This window comes from Microcebus murinus, chromosome 7, assembly GCF_040939455.1.
Source record: "Microcebus murinus isolate Inina chromosome 7, M.murinus_Inina_mat1.0, whole genome shotgun sequence".
Taxonomy (NCBI): Eukaryota; Metazoa; Chordata; class Mammalia; order Primates; family Cheirogaleidae; genus Microcebus; species Microcebus murinus.
The window spans coordinates 46,116,029-46,142,120 of NC_134110.1; the positions used below are offsets into that span (position 1 = coordinate 46,116,029).

General features: G+C 41.9%; 1 protein-coding gene across 1 annotated transcript; it reads right to left on the bottom strand.

The window, feature by feature from the left end:
* Positions 1-2,565: 2,565 nt before the first annotated feature.
* Positions 2,566-10,165, bottom strand: CCN3 (cellular communication network factor 3). The gene is made up of 5 exons (XM_012753803.2): positions 9,963-10,165; positions 9,605-9,830; positions 8,280-8,531; positions 6,822-7,036; positions 2,566-4,078 (listed from the first exon to the last, which is right to left on the bottom strand). The coding sequence occupies exons 1-5, from the start codon at positions 10,044-10,046 to the stop codon at positions 3,782-3,784; spliced, it is 1,074 nt and encodes a 357-aa protein (XP_012609257.1). The 5' UTR covers positions 10,047-10,165; the 3' UTR covers positions 2,566-3,781.
* Positions 10,166-26,092: the final 15,927 nt, after the last annotated feature.

The following is a 26,092-nucleotide window of genomic DNA, read 5'->3' on the forward strand; positions in this document are numbered from 1 at the left end:
AAATGATAGTTTAAAAGCCTAACATTTATTTCAAAGAACTTTCTGCCTCTTGCCAATGCATAGACTATTTATTTATTTATTCATTTATTCATTCATTCCACAGGTATACAATGAGGTCCTACTGTGTGTCAGGGACGTTGGCAGATACCAAGAAGGCTAAGACTGTTGGCCTCAAGACGCTAGTGATGGAGGTGCAAAGAATCAGTTGTAAAATATTGTGATGACTTTGATGATAGAGGCAAGTTCTACATACTCAAGCCCCTGCAAGCACATACCTCCTCCCTCCCCTCCCGCTCTGTGCTCTAGCCTCATGGATCTTCCTTAAGCCTCTGACCTGACACTGTTTCTTGTTCATTTGTTTTGTCACTAGTTTGGAAGATTCTTTCTCTTTCTCTTTGTCATTTAGATGATATGTCACCTCTTCAGAAAGAACTTCCTTGACTACCTCAAGCTAAATTAGCCACCCGGAAATTTTCTATTATATCACCCTGTTTTGATGACTGTCATAGGGCTTATGTATTCACTATTTGAAATGTATCACCTTCGTTTACTGCTTCTTTGCCTGCTTCTTTGCCTTTCCCAATATAAATTCTAGGAAGAAGAGGAAACTTGTTTATTTTATTATTTGTTTTATTCATGGCTGTGTTCCCAGGACCTGAAACAATGCTAGGCACAGAGAAACAATCAGTAAATACTTGTTGAATGAACAAAATAAATGAATTAATAAATATTTTGGATGCTGGAAGGGGCAGTTAACTCAATATGAGTGAGAAGAGGTGGAAAGGGAAGTGTGCTTGAAGGGAAATCTCAAGTCAGCCTAAGTTTTTGTTTCTCTAGTTATAAAGGTAGTATACTCTCCATTAAAAAAAAGTTGGTAAAAAGTCACAAAAAAGAAAAAAGAAATGAGAGTAACTTGATGTAATCACTAATAATATTTTGTTGCACATTCTCTCCTAGGTGTCTTTCAATTCATGTTCATGGATACTTTTTTTTTTTTTTTGAGACAGAGTCTCACTCTGTTGCCCAGGCTAGAGTGCCATGGTGTCAGCCTAGCTCACAGCAACCTCAAACTCCTTGGCTCAAGTGATCCTCCTGCCTCAGCCTCCCAAGTAGCTGGGACTACAGGTATACTGGCACATGCCCGGCTAATTTTTTCTATTTATGTTTTTAGTTGGCCAGTTAATTTCTTTCTATTTTTAGTAGAGACACAGTCTCTCTCTTGCTCAGGCTGGTCTCGAACTCCTAAGTTCAAACGATCCACCAGCCTCCGCCTCCCAGAGTGCTAGGATTACAGACGTGAGCCACCGCATGGGGCCTAAGGATACTTTTAAACAAAAACAAATCACTCTTTTCATAGTTATACATTGGACTTGAGTATATTTTCTTATGTTCTCAGTTTAAAGATTGGTTTTCATCATAATGAATACACTATGATTTAGCCAGCCAAACCTATAGTGTTGGATCTTTGAGTGCTTCCAATTTTTTTTTTTTTTTGCCATTATGAACAACATGAGGCTGGATGGCCTTGAAGATAGATTATCTTTGTACACACCTTTGTGGTAGCTTAAAGTAGAAGCAAAAGGAATTCTAGATCCACTAATTTAACTTTTTTTTTTTTTAAGTTTCCTCATCTGTAACATGAGGACATGAGGAATGCCCACTTCGTAGGACTACTGTGCAAGTTAAACAATACAGTGAAGTGCAGTGCTCAGCACAATATAAATATGCAATAAATGTTTGCTGGTTTTGATAATTTCTTGTGAGTAAACTCCTAGAAGTCAAATTTGCTTTTCAATATTTCTTAAAGGACAAATAGAAGCTAGCTAAAGAGAGGGGTGGGGAGGAGGAGACAGATAGAGGCAGTGACGTTTGGAATAGGAAAACTTATTTTAAAAGATTTTTTAAAGTTATTGAAGAACTTCAGACCCACTTTGCATTAGCCAGAAGCTTCAAAACTTCTACTAACCGTGACTCTCACACTGCCCAGAGGGCAGCCCTGTCATGGTGAGCTCTACAGCATCGCCGGAAATACGCTTTTCTGAGCACATGGCAAGAGCAGAATGACCAAGAAAGTCCTGGCCGTTTGAGCTGGGTAACTGGGAGGATGGAGAGCCGTTTACTTAGATAAGAAAGTCAGCGAGGTGAGTTTTGCTTGGTCAGACAAGTTCAAATTTCAGTGTATAGAGGAGTCTAGAGCAGGCTGTCCAGGAATGGAAGATCAGAGCTTGAGATGTTGGTTTGAGTAAGTGGTTTGGAGACTGTTTGAAGCTGTGGCAGTGAGATCATGAAGCTCAGTAAGAGCTGACTTTTAGAGGGGGGCATGGGCAATATATGTAACCTTAACGCTTGCACCCCCATAATACGCTAAAATAAAAATAAATAAATTTAAAAAAGAAGCTGACTTTTATTTCCCTCTGATAAGAGAGGCTGCAAGCTCATTTAAAAATATCCATTTTGCTTTCAATAGATGCCATTGATTGGTGTCCTATTTAACTCATGAATTTTAATCTTATACTTTCGGTAAACAACAATGTTCAACTTATAGGCACAAAAGTAATAGTGGAGTCACAGCAATAAAATCGTGTTTATTTAGTGATGTCTGACAAGTAGAGAAATTAAAAATAATATTTTACAAAATGTACAATTTATATTTTTATAAATACTTTAAAGGAGAAAAGTGGAACACATATGGTGACATTAGAAGAATGCATATATTGAATTTTGCAGCCTACTTTGTAGCCTGACAAATTAGATACACGTACGTATACACACGTATCTTGACTGTGAGTTCTCATAATTATGGCCCAAGGATACGTTTTGGGCATGTCTACAATAATTCTAAACTCCTATAAAATTTGTGGTCTCTCACCACCACCGTCATTTTGATTTTGTTTTTCTTTTTCAAAATTCCATGCAAAGCACATTTGAAAGTGGTCAGAAGTTGTGAGCAACCTCTCTCTCATCTTGATGAGAGAGGTACCTGTTGATATGCTCTGCTTCTGCTGAATTAAAAATAAAACCCAACTACTGGGCCTCAGCAGCTTCTAGGATACAAATGTATGAGGGCTGTGAGGGCACAGTCATCTCTGTATTGGGAGTTTTCTGTTGAGCTTCTTTCTATTGGAAAGGAGTCAATTTTTCTGAAATGGAGAAAGTACACGACACCAGTCTACTTAGCAAACATTTCATTACTGTAGATACAACATGTTTCCTAGTATACAACTAAACAGAAAATTAATAAGTCTCTGGACTTCATGTTGAAGAGCTGTTTCCTTGGACCTTGGTCTTGGAAATTCAGAGTTGATCTACCCAAAAAGGGAGCCCCAAAGAGAATCCTCAAGTCAAACCTTGATATAGGGTGAAATATTTATACAACATGTTCAGTATGATCCTAGACTTCACCATGTCATTACAGTGACATTTCTTTGGAATTGCACTAGTGCACAACAAAGTAAGATGAGTGCAATGTGATAGAGTCTACATAGTAAGTCATATATATCTGCTTTCTTAAATTGATAGAAATTTGCATTTGTAATAAAACCACAGGAAAGTAAGTCCTCCCTAAGTCATATCCTGAGCTTACCTTGATTCCAAGTTTATAGTTAATCATATATTTCATTAAAAGAAAAAGACAGATATAAGTGTCCTCATATGGTCACAGAAAATACATAGGACTTAAGGATGAAATAATGATTCTTCATTATTTTTCTGATGTTCATTAGATGGTGGGTCATGCAGCAGCTGCAGTTTGCCTCTGTAGGGGTACTTCTTGAGGGACAGGTTACATCTTCCCTCTGCTAGTCTTCAGCTCCAGCTCCTGGAGGAAAGCCTCATTGTTCTTAGGACAATTGGTGTGACAGGTGCAGGTTCCAATGACCATCACTGGCTTCTTGACTACTTGCCCCGGGGGGCACTGGAACTCTACCTGGATGGTTTTGGTGTTATGGGGCGTGCAGCACCGGCCATCACTGCAGACTCCACAGAACCTGGGCTTATAGGTGTGAAGGCTGGTGCAGTTCTTGAATTGCAGGTGAATGGCTTTGAGTGATTTCTTGGTGCGGAGACACTTTTTTCCTTTCTAAAAAAGAAAAAAAGAGTGATGCGTGGAATGGCTACCATTCTTCCCAGGGACCATTTTATGCACCTAGAATAACCTGTTAGTTGCCTACCCAACATCCACTGGTCTTTCTTTTCTGCTAACAGAACATTTATTTTGCTTGAGCAATGTAGTCAGCTAAAAATATTTGCTGCCCCAGACTATCTGGGAACTTGGGATGGCCTTGTGACAAAGTTCTGGCCAGTGATACATAAACCAAAGGAATCTGGGAAATACTTTACCCATTAGACAGGCACAATTCTTTATTGCTTCTTGCATTCATTCTCCTTTCTGCCTGGAATGTGAGCACCATGTTTAATTGTACACAACCACCTTTTTACCTTGAGACAATGAACATGAAGGTGAAAGCTATGCTATGATACAGAAACCTATCTTTTAAGCCACTATAACAGGCTTTGGTGTTATTTTAGCCAAATGCATCTTTAGGTTTTATAAAGAGAAATGGAATAAATCTGGCATTGTTGTAAACATACTAATGTTTAAAATACTTTTAAGATGTTAACTCACTTAACCTTATAAACAATATTCATTCATATAAGGAGCAATTATTCATAGAAAGAATAATTGCCCAAGTTTTACAGATTAAGAAACAAAGTCTCAAAGGGCTAAAGTGATAAGAAAACAACTAGTATTTGAATTTGTCTGACACAAAGCCCATTCTTTCTATTATACAATGATCTCAGGAAATTCCAAGACAATAAGATTTAAGGTTAGTTTCCACAAAGGCAAAGTAAGTGGATAATTTATTCAAGATTCTATTAGTAACGGTTAAGGAAGAATCCCAATATTTATAATTCAGCAAAGAATTGACTATGTTTTATTTCCTACTTAGATTTCTTCATCTACTAATTTGCCACAATTTTCTACTGCTCACCTTCCTAGGAATGGTCCACAGCTTATAGGGTGACTAGACTTGAAATTCTCTTAAATTGGTGGCTCGCAAGTTCTTAGATGATGCCAGTAGTAGTAGTCTGGGGACTACAATTTGAGCACTACTGTCTCAGATTTAAGAATCTCTTATAGATGAGGAAGTAATGGTTGTTATGTTAGTGTTTCCCTACATTCCAAATAAATTTCTAGGATCATTCTGAAATATGTATACTATAAATAAATATCTTAAATATAATATCTCCCAATATTAAACAAAGTGAAATTTACCAGAAAAAAACACAAATTTTGTGAAATGGAACAACAGAAAAAGCCCAGTTTTAGAGGCATGAGATAGAAAGACCTTATTTAATAAAGAAATTATTGTGTCCTTGAAAATATTTCAGGATTTCTTGTTTCTTCCCTTTTTTTTTTTTTTGTATTTCATGTTTTGCATATATTCTTGTCAATATCCACAAAAAGGCACAGGACAGCAACATTCCTGTGTGTGTGTCTGTGTTTATGTTTGTTTGAGACTGCTTGCGTGGTTAACCTGTAAGACTGTGTTACATATATGTTCGAATTCCCCCAATTGTGGGGGAGGTGTATCTTCTAAGGTATAATTTTAGAAATAAGGTGTTTCTAGCTGTTCTTTCTAAATTGGTAGAGGAAACATGAAGTTAGCGTGGACCCCAAGAAAATCATATAGCTAAGCAGCCACATAACGCATACAACCATTAGAGATTCTTTTATTTTACTAATAAATAGAAATTTTAAGTAATGATGACTAATGTTAAGAGAGTACTGAATTTATGTCCAGAACTTTGAAAATTCATTCTATTTAACCCTCATGCCAACTTTGAGGTAGATACTTTCAATGGCCCCATTATATGGGGGAAGGAATTGAGGCTGAGAAGTTAAGAAAATTGCCCAAGATCACATGGAAAGACAGGGTTTAAAGCCAAGCTGCGTGGCTCCACAGTTGTGCCCTTAAGCATGAGATGATATTGCCTCAGTGCAGACATATGTAAATCCTGAATTGCTATGGGCTGTTTTATTTTAGTCTTAAGTTTGTATAAGGATCCATATAATGGTTCAAATTGGGTATTGCATTTATCTGACATAGTTTTCTGCTCACAAGGCCTGTGATGTCATCAGGAACCAATCAGAGCTTCTGACCCGCATGCCTTACACTCAGCATTCACACACTGAGTTGATATAATTCCAGCAAAAAAAAAGAAAAAAAAATGTGCTGTTTTATTTGGCGCATATTGTCTGATGCTGGCAAATGTACTACTTCCACTAGAATTTTAAAAATACCAACAATAATTCCCAGACACCCACTCACTTAATCATCATCAATTGTTTATCACGCACATAATATGTACCAGGTAGGGTGTGGACTGAGAAGTGAGCAGGATAAACATGGTTCCTACCCTATTGTTTCATGCAGATTGAACCTAAGGGGTGACATGAACTGAGGTCAGAGCTAACCTCTCTAAATCAGTTATCCTTGACAACTGGGTAGCCAGCTTTCTCCAGCAATGGCATGTGATTTGCTGGACCATTCTCTATTGGGGAAAGTGCTATAGTTGTCTGGTCCCTCCCTCTTTACCTGTAGATCTACTGAGTTGCTTGGGACATTTCAATACATTAAAAAGAGAAAAAAAGAGGGTACTCAGGCTAGTTTCAGGAATCTCTCTGCTTTTTCTCTGGGGTTAACTCCCAGCTAGAGCTGACATCTCAGTCAATTAGTGTCACAGTGACTTTCCAAAGCCCAGGCTCCAGGGAGGCAAGGCCACTGCCTTCAGGATTGAGGTTTCCTCCAGACTCCTACCTTATCTGTTGGTTCCTCAGGCTCCTGTTCACAGGGACGCACCAGGCAGAGCCGAGTCTGCTTCACCATCTCACACTGACGGTTCCTGTTGGTGACCCGGCTGGAAAAACCCATGCCACAGCTCTTCGAACATGCGCTCCACTCTGTGGTCTGTTCAATGCAGTTGATACTTGAGTCAGAGACTTCAACTCCTAGGGTGGCTTCTGGCCTGTAGGCTACAGGATGTATAGATAATGACAGCTATATTGGGTAAAATGTGAGGATTGAAATACTAGGTATTTTAGCCATCATTAGAAAGTGGGTCTCATTCAATCCTGTACCCACTAAACACCAGTGCTCCCAGGAGACAGAACTGGATCTCTTTATTTATAAGCCCCTAACAGGTAGCACAATGCCCAGTACATTGTAGGCCTTCAAGAAATCTTTGTGGAATGATTATCCAATTTGACCTTAAGAAGCTTACAAGAACTTGTCATTAAGCTCAGTAGTTTGAAGAGTTGAGAACAGTATGGCATCAACAACCATTCCCTAAACTGTAATGTTTTCAACATGTGATTTTCTACATAAAAAGGATCATGATAAAATTTTAATTACGATGAGTAAGTAAACCAGGCAAGTTAAAATAGTTACGAAAGCATTACTTTGCCTTAGGAAGGTAAAAGTGGTAATTTTTGATTATGGGATATAGTTACTTGGATTTTGATTATGAAAAGTTCTGTCGCGACATGTAACATGCATGGCTTGGAGCACGTCTCCTCTTCTAGATGGCAGTTTTTCTATCTGTAAGGCACGGCTGATAAAGCCTGAGCTCAGAAATACCATAAAACTCTGGATATTGCCAATATTAATAATATGGCCTATTAATGGCTTCTAAAATATTCTCTACTGCCTTCTGAGGCAGAGCCAGAGAGGAAACCTGCCCATGGGAACAAGTCCTCCCCCAAACTTGAATTTATAAGATTAAAAAAAGGAAGAAAACAAAGGTCTTAATTCTAACCTTTCCTATAATATCTAGAAGATGATTGTTTTGGTGACAGCCATCCAGGGATAAGTAGCATTAGCATCTTTAGCAATGCTAATTTTGAGAGAGGCTAGGTGGTGTATAGAATCCAGAAAAGAGAAATGATTTTTAATTTTATCTTTGTAGTGCTAATAATGGTCAAGTGGCATAGATGAACTAAAATACCAATAGTAGTTATCCACTAAGACAAAAACGAGACATAAAAGCAACTGAATTGGGGGGAGGGTCTATTTTAAAAGAAATTGTGGCATACTTCAGGTAACTTAACTTGAATTTATAGACATGATGTGTTTGATCTTAGTAAGCAATCTGGAATCTACAACTGAATGGCCAGGAACTGAGGCCAGTTTCTCGTCTCATATCCAAAAGATCACATGTGCTTCATGCCTGTATTTACTCTGTATTGTGACCACCCCCAGGTATCCTGAGTTTCTCACCTGCAAGTGTCAGGCCTCCCAATGTTCCCTTCTCATCTGGGTCACAGATCCACTTTTCACAGCATTCTCCAGGCACCTCAACTTTCCTTGGAGTTGGGCAGTTAGGCTCAGGCAGTAGCACGTCCAGCTGACAGCGGGGCACACAGCCAATCTGCCCATCTCTGCAGGTGCACTGGAATTTGCAGCTTGGCTGGAATTTCTCTCCACTGCGGTAAATGACCCCATCGAACACACAGTTGTCTCCTTCTACCGCTAGAATATTGGGGAAGCAAAGCAGAGAGGAAAGAGGAGAGAGAAAAACCAAGAACATAATGCACTGGAGAAGCTATGTAAGATTTGGAGGAGACTATGTTCCAAACCCCAAGTCATTTCTTTTTAGTGCTGGCAGTCTGGTTTCTTATGTATCTCCAGTAGAGAGAGTTTCTCATGAAGGCCTCCCAGAGTAAGAAGAAACCTTTAAAGTCATCCAGTCCTGCCACTCATTTTATGCATGAGATGTGCGACTTGAAGTGATACCCCTAAGGCCCCATAGCTTTTGTTCCCAATGTTAAGCTATTTTGCAAGAACCTCCTTAGAGTCTCCAACTCAGGCAGCTTAGATTTGGGAAAAAGTGCACTCATATTCTCCAAAATAGGTTAACTGGTCAAATTGGGAAGGACATTAGGATGTCTTGCCATTCAAGCACAATAAATCATCAGTAGCTTCGAGAAAAAAGAAAAAGTCCTTCTATTCAGGGAGGCAGAGACAACCTCCAACCACAATGGCGCGCTGCGTGGGAAATTGATCCCTGATCAATTACATTTTAGAAGCCTGGATTGGCTAGCTGCCTGCATTTTATTTACTTGCATCCCAGAGAAGGGTTACATAGTTATCCCAGGAGACTTGGAGCTGCTTTGGCTCAAATGGGAAAATTACAGGTGCGAAAACCAACCTGCTAGGCTTCAGTTGGGGGGACTGTGAGCGCTTGAATAGGGCCGGGCTTCCATCAGCCCCAAGTATTGTCCCTCCACCCAGAAATGTCCAGAGGAAACGACTTCACTGGACCTTCAATCTGCTTTGCTCCCCCTAGATTCTTGTCTAGGCTGGCAAGTGAGGAATGGCTTTTGCTCCCAAGGGCAGGTTTCCTCTCTGGCTCTGGCACTCTTCAAAGCCCCCTGCGCCCCCCAACTGTGCCTGGCACACAGTAAGTGCTGCATAAACATCACCTGTTGCATTATTATTATTTGCTTATTACTCTCTGGGAAGGGGCGGAAGGAGAGAGGGGAGGGAGCAGCTCCAGCTTGGTGCGGGAGAAGAGGTCAAACAGCAGAGCGGGGCAGGCTTACCCATGCAGATGCCAGTCTGGTTGCTGGGGTCCGCGCTGCGGTCGCAGTAGAGGCCGCTGCCCTCGTCGCATGGCTCCAGTTCTGAGCAGCTCTCGCCGCGCTGGCGGGCGCACACCAGACAGCAGGAGCAGCCGTCCAGCACGGCGCGCACCCCGGGGGCGCAGGTCGGCGGCGTCGCGGGGCACTGGCCGGGGCACGGGGAAGGGCAGCGCTGAGTCGCAGCTACCTGCCGCGGGGAGAGACAAGAAAGAGAAACTCCTCATTAGGGACAGTTGAAGGCGGAGCGAGCCCGGGTACCAAGCAGGGACCACCTCGGAGGGCAAAGTAACCAGGGGCATCTTAAGGGTGCGCCCTTTACCTGTCCCAGGAGATGGAGAAGCAAGAAGGCCAGGCAGAGGCACTGCTTTTGCAGACAGAGGCTCGTGCTCTGCACACTCTGCATGCTCAGGCTTTTCCCCCTCGCTTTTGCAAAACGAGATTTTCTTCGCTGGAGATTGGCACTGCTCGCCTTCCCCCAGGTCCCGCGCTCGCCGGCTCACGCCCGGCGCCACCAGCGCAGGTTTTATAGCGCGCTCCTGGGACGCTCACAAGCCGGTTGGCTGCAGCGCAGGGAGGAGAGGGGGGGTCGGCTGGGTGGGGAAGTGGAACGAACCCCAGAGTTGCCATGGCAATTGGCTGTGGGTGCTGCTCTCCTTAGGGCGCGGCGCCGGGCCTGCGTGTGCCTGTGTGTGGCGACTGGCTTTTCCCAGAGGGCGGGGAGGGACTGGGTGGAGTTCCGAGGCTGGGACCCGGGGCTCCCTCCAGCGCGTGGGAAGGAAACGCCCGTTTCCTCCTGGAAGTTGCTTCGCCTTCCCCCAGGACGGAGACACCGCCACTCCCCACCATCCTCCTCCACCCTGATCCTCGACCAGGGCTGCAAACGTGGGGCTCTCCTAATGGGATGACTGAAGTTTGGGGCCATCTGTGGCGGACTGGCAGGAGGCCCAGGCCTTTAGTCATAAGGGAAGCACATGCAAGTTTGTCACCGTTTAGGGCACTCATTGAATGTGTTGGAAGGGAGGGGAGGAGGGAGAGGGAGGAAAGAAGAGAGAGGGGAGAAAGAGAAAAAGTGTGTGTATGTGTGTGTGTGTGTGTGTGTACCCAGGAAAGAAAAGAAAGGGTATGTCAGAATGGGGCATGCCGTTGACCAAGTGACAAAAGTTCTTGTGACTGTAATCATTCCAAGCTTCCCTGAGTCTTCAGCACCAATTTCCACAGGTTTGGTATAAATAAAAGTAAAACATAATAAACTAAAAATAAAAGAAAACATAATAAAATGAAACTCAAACTTTCTTCTTGGCAGTGGAAAGCCCTGAAACACCTGCTGCATCATGCCAAACGTGAAACAGCACATCCCTAAGTCCAGGAGCCTTTGAGAATTTCCTAGGTGGGTTCAGCTCAGCCACTGTGAAAACCCCCTCAAATTAGGGAAGGAGTGAGGAGGGAACTTGCTTGACTTGGGTGGGTTACCCTTCCTCAAATCTTATACCTGTCCTACCTGGCATCCACTTTCAAAACCTTGCTGCTGTGACATTTTTGTCATCTCTCCTGAGAACGAGAGTGCAGCCTTACAGCTCCAAAGGTGGCATGGCTTAAAGGGTCTAAAACAATTTTTCCCCTGCACTTCAGCTTTGCTGCTGCCCCTGGGCAAACTACGCCCAGCTGCTTGGAGGATAGCTGCTTTGGAAAGACACTTTTTGAGAAAAGTTATATAGGCCTGTGATGTAACTCTAGATTTTAAAAAGAAACAAATTGCCTCTACATCATCTATCTCCAGCATGAAGGAAATCGAAGGCAGCTTGGGAAGGGGCCAGGCCTACCCCTGCAACACCCCCAGATAATGAAGTCACCTCGGGCCCCTAAAGGATAGTTCTCCAAGCAGCTTGGAACTGCTATGACTCACTTCCAAGCCTCCAGTAATTCTTCTTTCTTTGAGGTAAGTGAGACTGAGCAGTTCTCTAAACTGAACTAGAGAGACTGAACAGTTAATTTGCACTCCAGAGTAGGACATTCATATAACTCTTCAAGTTGATGGGCTTTAAGGACATCTGGCCTGGCAATGCCCTTACCTGGGTGCACATCAGAACCAACCAGCCTGTACTTTTAAAAAACACAAATAAATTTTGGACCCCACTCTTGACCCACTCAGGTGGATTCTCTGGTGGTGGCACTTGCTAGACAGCATTTTAATGTATTTTAAAATGGGAGCTGGCTTTGGGGAAACCTAGATAGGGAGCAGCTAGAAGCACAGCTAATGAGGAAGCAAGGAGCATTGACCCAAGTTTTCAAAGTGTAAATAGACTGAGATAAAACAAGAAGAACTTGGCAATATTTGAGGTTGGGCTAACTCTTCTTGGAAACGAGGAGGATGAGAGGAAAAATGTAACTTCAAGACAAGGATGAAAATGTCAAGAAGTTACTGCTAATGTAATCTGCTGCTCAGAACTCTTGACTGCAAGAAATGGAAATCAAAGTTGAACTAGTGTCGGCAAAAAGAGGACTGTATTGGAAAGGTGCTGTGGTACTTCACCTAGTAACAGAAGGGGATGGTGCAGTTGTATCTCCCAGGCAAGTAGGATCAGGGCCTTGAAGGCCAACAAGACTCCTCTCTCCAGCTGTCCTCATGGTTTCTCTGTGTTGTCAGCTTTAGTTTGTCCCAATATAGACAAGCTTCTTCCATATAAGGGAAGACTAGTCCTTCCAAACTTCTTATTTTACGATCTTTCCACCACAGAAGGAATATCCCTCTCCCTTAGGCCCAATTTAGAAAGTGTCAGCAAAGCAGTTGGATGGGCTTACTCTGGGCAAATCAGTGGAGGCGAGGACGGTGAGGTATGGACATTAGCTAACACCATGTGTCTGGAATGGGGAGAAACAGCAATTCTCTAGGGAGGAAGGGCTTATTCTTTAAAAAGAAAGCAAGCTTGGTAAGCAAAACAATACATAGCCACTCTATCATCTGCCATGAGTGCTCCTCGATAAGGATCTCCACCTTAAAACAATTGTAAATTGAAAGTGAAACCATCCAATGATAGCCATGTCATGTCTTGCTTCACTGTCTCCAGGATATGGTCTCCAAAATCCTCCATGCTGGGATAGATGTTGTCCTCTGTGTAGGCCTGAGAGGCATAGCTTATCTCTTGTATCTCTTAACTCAATGCATGGTAATTACAGTCATGCACTGCTCACTGATGGGAATTCCGTCTGAGAAATGTGTCCTTAGGCAATTTTATCGTTGTGTGAGCATCATAGAATAAACTTATGCAAACCTAGATGGGATAGCCTACTGCGCACCTAAGCTATACAGTATAACTATCACAGCCTATTGTTCCTAGGCTACAAACCTCTGCAGCAGGTTGCCAAACTGAATACTGCAGGCAATTGTAACACAATAGTATTTGTGTATCTAAACATATCTAAACATAGAAAAGGTTCAGGAAAAATATGATATAAGGATTAAAAGAATACACCTGTGTAGCGCACTTACCACAAATGAAGCTTGCAGGACTGGAAATTGCTCTTGGGGAGTTGGTGAGTGGCGAGTGAATGTGAAGGCCTAGGAAATTATTGTATATTACCATAGACTTTAGAAACACTGTACACTTAGGCTACACTAAATTGACAAAAAAATTCTTTCTTCAATAATAAATTAATCGTAGTTGGCTGTGACATTTTTGCTTTATAAACTTAATTTATTTTTAACTTTTTTTTTTTTATTTTTTTTATTTTTTTTTATTTTGGCATATTATGGGGGTACAGATTTTAAGGTTTCAATAAATGCCCATTTCCCCCCTCCCACCAAAAGTCTGAGTCTCCATCATGACCATCCCCCAGATGGTGCACATCTCACTCATTATGTATGTATATACCCACCCCCCTCCCCCCTCCCCCCTCCCACCTGCCCAATACCCTATTACTGTAGTACTTATGTGTCCACTTAGGTGCTAGTCAGTTAATACCAGTTTTCTGGAGAATATATCTGGTGCTTGTTTTTCCATTCTTGGGATACTTCACTTAGTAGTATGGGTTCCAGCTCTAACCAGGAAAATATAAGATGTGCTATATCACCATTGTTTCTTAGAGCTGAATAGTACTCCATGGTATACATATACCACATTTTATTAATCCATTCTTGGATTGATGGGCACTTGGGCTGTTTCCACAGCCTTGCAATTATGAATTGTGCTGCTATAAACATTCGAGTGCAGGTGTCTTTTTTGTAGAGTGTCACTGGATCATTTGGGTAGATGCCCAGCAATGGGATTGCTGGATCAAATGGTAGATTCAGTTGTATCGCTTTAAGGTATCTCCATATTGCTTTCCACAGAGGTTGAACTAGTTTGCAGTCCCACCAGCAGTGTAGGAGTGTTCCTCTCTCTCCGCAACCACGCCAGCATTTATTGTTTGGAGATTTTTTGATAAAGGCCATTCTCACTGGGGTTAAGTGATATCTCATTGTGGTTTTGATTTGCATTTCCCTGATGATTAGAGATGTTGAGCATTTCTTCATATGTTTGTTGGCCATTCTTCTGTCTTCTTTAGAAAAATTTCTGTTCAAGTCTTTTGCCCACTTTTTAATGGGGTTATTTGATTTTTTCTTCCTAATTTTCGTGAGTTCTAAGTATATTCTAGTTATCAGTCCCTTATCGGATGCATAGGATGCAAAAATTTTCTCCCATTCTGTAGGTTGTCTGTTTGCTTTCATGACTATTTCTTTGGCTGTGCAGAAGCTTTGTAGCTTGATCATGTCCCATTTATTTATTTTTGTTGCTGCTGTGATTGCCTTTGGGGACTTCTTCATAAACTCTTTGCCCAGGCCGATGTCTAGGAGAGTGTTTCCAACTTTTTCCTCTAGAGTTCTAATAGTTTCATATCTTAGGTTTAAGTCTGTTATCCAGCGTGAGTTGGTTTTTGTGAGAGGTGAAAGGTGTGGGTCCTGTTTTAGCCTTCTACAGGTGGCTATCCAGTTTTCCCAGCACCATTTATTGAAGAGGGATTCTTTTCCCCAGCGTATGTTTTTGTCTGCTTTGTCAAAGATGAGATGGCTATATGAGGATGGTTTTATATCAGGATTCTCACATCTGTTCCACTGGTCAATATTCCTGTTTTTGTGCCAATACCATATTGTTTTAATTACTACAGCTTTGTAGTATAGTTTGATATCTGGCATATTAATGCCTCCCATTTTGTTTTTGTTGCCTAGAATTGCTCTTGATATTCGGGGTCTTCTTTGGTTCCATACGAAGCGTAAAATTATTTTTTCTATATCTGTGAAGAATGCTGATGGGATTTTAATAGGTATTGCATTGAATCTGTAGATCAGTTTGGGTAGTATAGACATTTTGATGATATTGAGTCTGCCGATCCACGAGCATGGTATGGATTTCCATCTGTTTACATCCTCTGCTATTTCCTTCCTCAGTGTTTCATAGTTCTCCCTGTAGAGGTCTTTTACCTCTTTGGTTAAATATATTCCTAGGTACTTTAATTTCTTTGTTGCTATTGTGAAGGGAATTGAGTCTTTGATTTGGTTCTCAATTAGATTGTTGTTGGCGTATATGAATGCCTCTGATTTCTGTGTATTGATTTTGTATCCTGAGACTTTACTAAATTCATTGATCAGTTCCAGGAGTTTCTTGGTTGAATCTTTGGGGTTTTCTAGATACAATATCATATCATCAGCAAACAGTGAAAGTTTGATCTCTTCTGCCCCTATTTGGATACCTTTGATTCCATTTTCCTGTCTGATTGCTGTAGCCAAGACTTCCAGCACTATGTTGAACAGAAGTGGAGATAGTGGGCAGCCTTGTCTGGTTCCAGTTCTAAGTGGGAATGATTTCAATCTTTCCCCATTCAGTATGATGTTGGCTATGGGTCTGTCATATATGGCTTGTATCATTTTTAGGTATGTCCCTTCTATGCCTATTTTCTTAAGTGTTCGTATCATGAAAGGGTGTTGAATTTTGTCAAAAGCTTTTTCTGCATCTATTGAAAGAATCATGTGGTCTTTGTTTTTGCTTCTGTTGATGTGGTGAATTGCATTTATAGATTTACGTATGTTGAACCATCCCTGCATCCCTGGGATGAAGCCCACTTGGTCGTGGTGGATTATTTTTTTGATAAGTGTCTGGATTCGGTTAGCTAAGATTTTGTTGAAAATTTTTGCATCTATATTCATTAGGGATATTGGTCTGTAGTTTTCTTTTTTTGTTGCATCCTTTCCTGATTTTGGTATCAGAGTAATATTCGCTTCATAAAAGGTGTCGGGGAGGTTTCCGTTCTTCTCGATGTTGTGGAATAGTTTCTGCAAGATAGGTACTAGTTCTTCTTTGTAAGTATGGTAAAATTCGGGTGTGAAGCCATCTGGACCGGGACTTTTCTTTTTAGGGAGATTTTTAATTGCTGTTTCTATTTCAGCTGTTGAGATTGGTCTGTTCAGGGAATCTATTTCTTCCTGGTTGAGCCTAGGGAGGCTGTGTGTTTCTAGAAATTTGTCCATTTCCTCCACATTTTCCAGTTTGTGTGCATAAAGATTTTTGTAGTATTCATAAATTGTATCTTGTATCTCTTTGGGATCAGTTGTGATATCTCCTTTTTTATTCCTGATGGAGCTTATTAGAGATTTCTCTTTTCTGCTTTTCGTTAGCTTAGCCAATGGTGTGTCAATTTTGTTTATTTTTTCAAAGAACCAACTTTTTGTTTTATTAATCTCCTGAATAGCTTTCCTGTTTTCAATTTCGTTTAGTTCTGATTTGATCTTGTTGATTTCACTTCTTCTGCTGGGTTTGGGGTTGGACTGTTCTTCTTTTTCCAGCTCTTTGAGTTGTTTCATTAAATTGTCTATTTGTGATCTTCTTGTCTTTTGGTTATAGGCATTTATGGAGATAAACTTTCCTCTCAGAACTGCTTTAGCTGTGTCCCAGAGGAGTTGATAACTTGTCTCTCCATTGTCATTTTCTTCATAGAAGTTTTTTATTTCTGTCTTGATTTCTTCATTTACGAAGTAATCATTTAGTAGGAGGTTGTTTAATTTCCACGTTTTTGTGTAGAAATGTGAGTTTCTGTTAGGGTTGATTTCTAGTTTTATTCCACTGTGATCTGAGAAGGTACATGGTATGATTTCTATTTTTTTAAATTTCTTGAGATTTTCTTTGTGTCCTAGGATATGGTCAATCTTAGAGAATGTCCCGTGAGCTGATGAGAAGAACGTATATTCAGTGGATTTTGGGTAGAATGTTCTGTAGATGTCTGTCAGACCCAATTGTTCTAGAGTTTTGTTTAAGTCCATTATTTCTTTATTAATTTTCTGTTTGGAGGATCTGTCTCGTGCCGTCAGTGGGGTGTTGAAATCTCCGGCGATTATGGAGTTGCTATTAATCCATTTGCTTAGCTCCAGTAAGGTTTGCTTTATGAATCTGGGTGCACCTAAGTTGGGTGCATAGATATTTAAAATTGTTATCTCTTCTTGTTGGACTGTGCCCTTCACCATTATATAATGACCCTCTTTGTCTTTTACTACTTTTGTTGGTTTAAAAACTAAATCGTCTGAAATTAGAACTGCCACACCAGCCTTCTTTTGGCTTCTATTTGCTTGGAATATTGATCTCCACCCTTTTATTTTTAGTCTATATGCATCCTTGCAGGTTAGATGTGTTTCCTGAAGACAGCATATACTTGGCCTGTATTTTCTTATCCATTCAGCCAGCCTATGTCTCTTGAGTGGAGAGTTTAAGCCATTCACATTTATTGAGAGAACTGATAGGTAAGGTAGATTACTGATCATTCTGTTGGGTTGGATGTTGTTGCTATGATTTCTGTCTTGAGCCATTGTAATATCTGGCCTTTAATATCTTTGGGTTTTGGTTGTTTTTATATTCGTGGGTTATTATTATGATGTTCCGTGCATAACGCTGTTTTAAGTACTTCTTGTAGGGCTGGTCTTGTCTTGGTGAATTCTCTGAGCCTTTGCTTGTCTGAGAATGTTTTTATTTCTCCTTCATATACGAAGCTTAGTTTTGCAGGGAATAATATTCTAGGCTGGGCATTGTTTTGTTTCAAAAGAGTGAGAATGGGGCCCCAGTCTCTCCTTGCTTGTAAAGTCTCATTAGAGAAGTCTGATGTTATTCGAATTGGCTTTCCCTTGTATGTTACTTGCTTCTTTTGTCTTACAGCTCTTAGAAGGGCCTCTTTAGTTGATACTTTGGTTAGTCTGATGACTGCATGTCGTGACGTCTTCCTGTTTGCGTTGAATCTCCCAGGGGTCCTCTGAGCTTCTTGAACTTGTATATCAAGATTTTGAGCAAGGCCTGGGAAATTTTCCTCTATTATATCTTCAAACAGCTTGTCCAACCCTTGAATGTTGTCTTCTTCCCCTTCCTGTAACCCTATGACCCTCACATTAGGTTTCTTCACATAATCCCACAGCTCTTGTAGGCTTTGCTCTTTTCTCTTGTTTCTCTGCTCTATTTCTGTGACTGATTTATTTAATTGGAGGGTGTTATCTTCAAGCTCTGAGATTCTTTCTTCTGCTTCATCTACCCTGTTCTTGAGACTTTCCACTGTATTTTGTAGTTCCTTGAATTGATTCTTCATTTCCAGGAGTTCGGTTACACTTTTCTTCAATGTGTCTATTTCTTTTCTCATATCCTGGAGATTTTTTGTGGTTTCTTGGTGCTGGTTGTTGAGTTGTTGTTGCAGCTGGGTGAGTGTTCTTATGTTCCACATACGAAATTCCTCTTCTGTCATATTGGTTGCCTGATTTTGGTCGGTGTCCGTTTCTAGGGGGCTGGTGTTCCTCTTTGGGGGTGTGTTTTCCGTTTGGTTCTTCATATTTCCTGAGTTCTTTCGCTGATTACTTCCCATGTCGATCAGTTGTTGTTTCTTTCCTTAGGTTATTGTTTGGGTATTCACACACCTTGTTTAGTTTCTGAGGCGTTAGGTGGTGCCTGTGGGTGAAATTGGACCACTCCCTGTATATTGAGTCAGTGAGTGCCGTGGAAAGGCTGTGCAAGATGCCGTCCCTGTCAGTAGGTGGCGTTTGTTTGGAGGAACAGGCTATGGTGTTGATTTCGAGTCCTGTTATCAGCTCTTGTTCTGGGCGGAGCTGGGTTGGGTAAGCCTGCCCTCAGGCCGTTAGCAGGGGTCAAAGTTCTGTTCTCTGCTGTCAGGGCGGGGCTGGAATGGTCCCGCTCAGCCAGAAAGCCTGGGGGTGGGGGTGGGGCTGTCTGAGACCCGCAGTCTGCAGCAGGCCTCGGTTCTTTCCACCCTCCCCAACTCCGCAGCTACTCCTGGGCCTCTGCCAGCAGGCCAGACCACAAGCTACCAGGCCTCCCCGGACTGTGATGCCGGCGGGGAGGTTCCCTGCACAGGAACGCCACCTGGGTTGGGCGCTCGGCCTCCTCCTGGGAGGAGGGTTGCCCTCTACGAGGCAGATCCGCCCCTGGAGGCACACAGACCTCAGTAGGCTGTTCACGTATAACCCTTCTGTGCCCCGGGTGCAGGGGATCTGGTCTGCAGGTCCGACCTCTGGGTCCCAGAGTTCAAACTGTATTCCCACCAGGGAGAGGATTTCCGGTCCTAATTCACCCACAGGGAGCCCAAGCTGGGTCTATGTCTCTCAGCCTCTGAGTCGGCACCGTTTTCCTGGGAACACGGTGCCAGCAGCACCTGGGAGGGCGGGCGGGGTCCCAAACGGGAAGGTCCCGTTCCCTGGAGGTGCCTCCGGCTGGTGGCTGTATTGTCTCTCTGGGCAGCCGCAGGTAGGGTCGGCGGAGGGGGGGAGGAGGCAATATGGCGCCTGCCGCGCGGCTCGGGTCTGTGCACAGGGAGGTGCCCGGAGGAAGTTGGGAACCTGGTGCCACGTCTGCTACAGGCTCACCGTTGGCAGGCGGCGGCAGTCTCTGGGCTGGTATCCGCAGGTCTCTCCACCCGCTGGGGAGCCCACCAGCAGTCCCGAATGCAGGGGAGGGGAAATAGCAGATCCACCTACCCTTGCCGCTGGTCTCCGGGCTGCTCCAGTGGTCTCAGCCTCCAGTTCTCCTCCGCAGCCTCCTCCCGTGGAGTCTTCCGGGGTCTCAGGTACCCCTCCTTCCGGCCCTTGTCCGCTGTATGCTCGTCTTCTTGCTTCTTTCCTCTAGTTTCTGCTAGAATCGGTCTTTTCTGCAGAGACCCTCTGTCTGGCGGTGTTATTCGTCCGCCATCTTGCTCCGCCCCCCTATTTTTAACTTTTTGACTCTTTTGTAATGATGGCTTAAAGCAGAAACCCATTGTATAGCTGCACAACAATATTTTCTTTATTTGTATCCTTATTCTATGAGCTTTTCCCTATTTTTAATATATTTTATTTTTAAAACTTTATTGTTAAAAATCAATACAAATCAAAACCACAATGAGATATCACTTAACTCCAGTGAGAATGGCAAAAAAAGTCTCCAAACAATAAATGCTGGCGTGGATACGGAGAGAGAGGAACACTCCTACACTGCTGGTGGGACTGCAAACTAGTTCAACCTCTGTGGAAAGCAATATGGAGATTCCTTAAAGCGACACAAGTGATTCTACCATTTGATACAGCAATCCCATTGCTGGGCATCTACCCAAATGATCCAATGACACTCTACAAAAAAGACACCTGCACTCAAATGTTTATAGCAGCACAATTCATAATTGCAAGGCTGTGGAAACAGCCCAAGTGCCCATCAATCCAAGAATGGATTAATAAAATGTGGTGTATGTATACCATGGAGTACTATTCAGTTCTAAGAAACAACGGTGATATAGCACATCTTATATTTTCCTGGTTAGAGCTGGAACCCATACTACTAAGTGAAGTTTCCCAAGAATGGAAAAACAAGCACCACATATACTCACCAGCAAACTGGTATTAACTGAGCAGCACCTATGTGGACACATAGGTACTACAGTAATAGGGTATTGGGCAGGTGGGAGGGGGGAGGGGGCGGGTATATGCATACATAATGAGTGAGATGTGCACCATCTGGGGGATGGTCATGCTGGAAACTCAGACTTGTGGGGGGAGGGGAGGAAAGGGCTGAAACCTTAAAATCTGTACCCCCATAACATGCCGAAATAAAAAAAAAAGGCAAAAAAAAATCAAGGCACAAACACACACATTAGCCTAGGCCTACACAGGATCAGGCGTATCAATATCACTGTCTTTCATCTTCACATCTTGTCCCACTGGAAGGTCTTTGGGGCAATAGCATGCATGTTCATACATGGAGCTGTCATCTCCTATGATAACAATGCCTTCTTCAGGAATACCTCCTGAAGGACCTGCCTGAGGATGTTTTACAATTAACTTTTTTTGTGGGTAGGAGTACACTCTAAAATAATGTTTGAAAGTATAGTATAGTGAATATTAATATGGAAACCAACATCATAGTTGTTTATTGTCATTATCAAATATTATGTACTTACATAATTTATGTGCTATACTTTTATACGCTTGACAGTGCGGCAGGTTTGTTTATACTGTCATTATCACAAACATGCCAGTGTGCTATGATGTCACAATAGCTATGATTGTCATTAAGGGATAGGAATTTTTTATCTCCATTGTAATCTTATGGGACCACCATCATATCTGTGGTCCATAATTGATGGAAACATTGTTATGTGGCGCATGACTGTGTGTGTCTGTTTCTGTGTCTGCCTCCTGCTCCTACCTGGGAGGTCCTTGAGGACAGGGAGTGAGTCGAGTCATAGTCACCATAACATTCCCAGCACCTACCTCAGGGTCAGGCAAGTGGTCAGTTGTTCTTGGTTCTTTTGAGATACTTGTGAAACTCACTTTAAGCTTTGTCACTTGTCACTGCTCTGCATAAGATGAGGTGAGAAAGAGCTGGAGGCTGTTTGTTACTCAACAGCAGCAGAGGCCAAATTGGTCCCATCAGCCTTCACCCATCTGCCTCTGATCTGCAACTTCTCTGGATCTTTCCTGGCACTAAAATTCTAAAGAACAGAATACAGGCTGGTGATAGTCTGCTGTTTGAAATAAACCGTGTTGCAGCTGGAGTCTCTGGGGAAGCCAGGGGAGACCTTATTAGAGACTCTTCCTGAGTTGCTGGGATTGTCAGCCAACCAAAGTCGTTTATGATCACCAAACATTGCACACTGTACATAACTGTACGGGCTATACTTTTAGACACCTGATAGCACAGCAGGAGGTTTGCTCACAGCAGCATCACCACAAACACGAGTGTGCTGAGACGTCATGGCAGCTACAGTGTCACTAGGCGGTAAGAATTTTCCATGGTGTTATGAGCTGCAAAGACTTTGCCTGATTTACTTTTTCCCTTTATTTCTTCCTTTCTTCCCTTTCCCTCATCCCAGATAGGACACCAGAGGCTCATTTTTGCCTTTTCTTTCTCAAATAGGCTGTTAATTGACTTGTATTCTTATTACTCAGCAGTCTAAGTAATAGACTTCTACACAGAACACTTTTAAAGAACTTCGTACCTTTTATAAAGGTAAAATGTTCATCTGTTTTCATTGCTGTTGTGTTCTCTTGCTCATCATTATAAAAGAGTTTCAAAAATAGTGGTTCTTACTTCTGTAGTAGGAAATTGAAATATAAAGCACAGCCACCCCCCATATTAAAAAAATGAAACAATCTCATAGAGGTAGAGAGTAGAAGAGTGGTTCCCAGAGGTTGAGGAGAGTTAGGGAAGAGGGGCAGATGGGAGAGAGAGGTCCGTCAATGGGTACAAAGTCACAGTTATGTAGGAGGAATAAGTTATGATGTTCTATTGCACAGCAGGATGACTATAGTCAACAATGATGTATTATTAATATATACTTCAAAATATCTAGAAGAGAAGATTCTGAATGTTCACATCACAAAAAGAGGTGATGGGCTGGGCATGGTGGCTCATGCCTATAATCCTAGCACTTTGGGAGGCCGAGGCAGGCGGATCCTTTGAGCTCAGGAGTTCGAGACCAGCCTGAACAAGAGCGAGACCCTGTCTCTACTGAAAAAATAGAAAGAAATTAGATAGACAACTAAAAAATAAAAAATGATTATATATATATAATTAGCCGGGCATGGTGGCGCATGCCTGTAGTCCCAGCTGCTCGGGAGGCTGAGGCAGAAGGATTGCTTGAGCCCAGGAGTTTGAGGTTGCTATGAGCTAAGCTGACAGGACACTCTAGTCCAGGCAACAGAGTAAGACTCTGTCTGAAAAAAAAAATGTGATGGGAGTGCTGATTATGCATGCATACTTGTTTTGGTATGTATGTATTGAAACATCATACTGTACATATGTATCAAGTGTCATTTAAAAAAACATAAAATAAACAAAAAAAATAGAAACAAAAGTGCCTATGATGTTATCACCTCTAAGACAACTCCCTCTGTTTTTCCCTCAATGATTGCCTTCTCAGTAAACTCAGAGGCATTCATCCCATCTTCAGTCATTGTTTAGCCAAGCCACATGTACTTAGTTCTCATAATGTACCTCATAAATCAACCTCACAGCTCCTTAATAATTTTGTTGCTCTTTTCTGAATTTCCTTCATATGTCCCCTTTCTAGGACCCCAGGGAGTTGGTAGAACACAAGGTAATTTCCATTATATATGAGGCAGGCCAGCCCTATGTGATGTCCAGTAACATGGCTAATTTCAGCCACACCCTTTTGCTTTTCTGACAGATCCCCTGACTTCTTGCTTTTCCAGAAACAATGAGGGGCAGAGAAGAAGCAGTGGTGAGAGGTGGAACATTAAACGTATAATGTTAAGTGCTATGTCCTTTGGAAACATTTTCCTATTGCCCATATTTTTAAAATTTTTATTTTTAAGTGAATTTCTTAAAGAAAAGAAAACCCAGGAGATTAATTAAAAAGTAATTCAAGCTAACATTTTGCTAGGAATGTGAGTTAATTTCTTCCATTAGCTAACGATTTTCTTACATGGAAATGGGCTTTGTAGAAATCAAATACTTTTCCAAAAGTGTTCTGAACTGAAGAGGAGTCTATCAAGCTTCTATGCATGCCACATTCCCTGTTTCCAAGCACAGCACTGCCCAGCCCTGTGCTCAGCAGAAAAAGAAAGTGGCCCTGAGCAGTTTTTTTCCATATGAATTATCTGACTTATAGCAGCTCGGTAGAGTAAAACCAGTCCTGCTCTCTTGACCAGAACTGTTTGGACTAGGTATTGGTACTGGAGACAAAAGCACACATATGGACTGGACATCAGACTAACCAATAACCTGTGCATGGTGCTCCATATTGCATGATGGTAGATCCAATTAATACCTGCTAGTGGCCAAATATATAAAGAGGAAGGAAAGCAGCATTGCTTGAACATAGGCGAGGTCCTGTGGAACTTCAAATAATTGTCCCTAGAGAAAGAAAAAAAAATTAGATTCTTTTTTTGAGAGAGTTCCTATTCCCAAATAGTATCTTGAAGCCTAAAAAGACCTCCCACCCAATTTCAGAATTTTCAGCAGCTTTTAGAGTTCAGGAGTGGCATGATCACAGAACTTTGTTGCATTTGAAAATATGAATGTTCACAATGTCCAAGTCACTTATTGATAACTAACACTTCCTGGGATGAATCAAAGATGAATAAGATGTTTTGTATCCTCAAGGAATTTATAACCTAGTAGGAAAATGAGATAAAAAAATAACTGCTGTGTGAGGCAAAATGTGGTATCTCCTGTAAAGAAACACAAGCAAAGTAGCATAGGAACATAGAGGAAGGTGAAATTAACTTCTTTGCTGTAAGAACATGAGTGTGATAGAGGCTGGGGAGGAAGTATTGGGAAGGATTGTAATTCCATGTTCATTGTTTGTCCTTTCACTAAACCACATTGCCTTGGAGGCTAAATGACATTGAGCTGGATCAAGCATGGATAGAAATTTGAAACCTGGAAGTGTGGGTTGAATAGAGACAGTGTGAGGCATAAGAATGGGAAAATTCAGCACTTGTTCCTAAAATGATAAGGGGTTTATCATTTGTTTGGAGTGGAGGAAGCTAGTTGGAAAAATCGTTGGGAAATAGACCACAGCTGCTAGCTGTTGGGAGATTCTAAAGGATGAACTTTAAGTTTAAAATTTATCTACCTATTTATCTATCATCTATCTATGTCTACTGGCAAGGAATTGCATGATCAAAACTATATTTAGGAATATTATTCTTCAGGATTTATGCTGATTGCAGTTGGCACATTTTTGCAGCAGCTTAGGGAGAGATAATGAGGACTTGAACCAGCAGAGTGGCAATGACAATGGAGAGGGGAGGTGGGAGGTGGGATATTTGCCCTCCTTGGTGCTCTGGCTGGATGTGAAAGGTCAGAGTAGTGCAGCTATAATGCCAGGTTTTGACCCTGAGTAAAAATAGATTGTGGTAGTGTTTTGGTGGAAGCCAAATAGCTTCTGTGGTGAAAGACCTCTGCCATCAGACTGCCGGGTCCAAATACATCTTAGACTGTTTACCTTACTGGTCTGTGCTTCGGTCTGCTTTTCCATCTGTAGGATGGAAATTATAGTACTTCTCCCTTCCTAGAATGGTTAGGATAAACGAAACATACACAGTCCTTCTCAACTGGGTTCTGGGAGAGAATTAAGCCCTAATGCTTCGAGACATCCATTGGAATGAATGCATTGATTTTTTCTGCACCTTGAGTGGCACTGGTATATTATACATACCATGGGGAACCATGAGGCATCTCAGAATGAGAAAGTTAAAAGGGGCTTATTATAAGATTTGGGCCTGGGTAGGTGATTTTGAGGACATTTTGTGGAAGTTGAGTTCTGTTTTGGATTGAATACTGACAGGAAGCAAAAGCAATTTAATGATGATTGGTTATTTTAATGATCTTTATTGCAGAGGCAGGACAAACCAATCACAAAGAGCTCTTTTTTTTTTTTTCTGGAGAAGAGGCAATAGTTTCTTGTGTTAGTTGGAATGGCGGAGGTTTGATCATTTTTGTGGCTTCAGTGTCTTTATTTTTATCTCTGTCAGGCATGATTTTAGAGTGGTCTTGTCATAAGAGCCCTCATCTGATGTTGTTATTCTGTTATTCTGTGAAATTCATAGTACAGAATTCACAACCTAGCAAGTAGCAACAGATATTAGTAGTAAGGGCTGTTTTCTTTTTTTATCAATCTACTCTTCCCTTGGCAATGTATGATAGTGGGGTAAATGCTGGGCAGTTTCCAGAAAGCCAATACCTTCTGTGGTTGGGGTGACTTGTGAGAATGATCCTTAATTTGGGTAGTTGGAACTTTTAGTGGTCTGCCTACCTGCTTCTCTTTCATTAGTTTTCAAATTGCACATCATCTATTGACTTTGTTCTTTGGCAGATGAGGGTTTGGAATTCTTACATCATATCCCCGCATACCCCTGTGCTTCTGTCTCCCCAACATTCGATGGTCATGCAAAGAGGAGCCATTCACATTCCCCCGTTCCTAGTTCCTACATGCTCT

Bases quoted from the DNA above. Each gene is read 5' to 3' on its own strand.
- CCN3 (XM_012753803.2), bottom strand. From the start codon at position 10,046: ATGCAGAGTGTGCAGAGCACGAGCCTCTGTCTGCAAAAGCAGTGCCTC. The intron at 8,532-9,604 runs GTAAGCCTGCCC...CCAATATTCTAG, and splicing joins CCAGACTGGCATCTGCATGG to CGGTAGAAGGAGACAACTGT. The intron at 4,079-6,821 runs GTAGGAGTCTGG...TTTCTTTTTTAG, and splicing joins CTGAGGAACCAACAGATAAG to AAAGGAAAAAAGTGTCTCCG.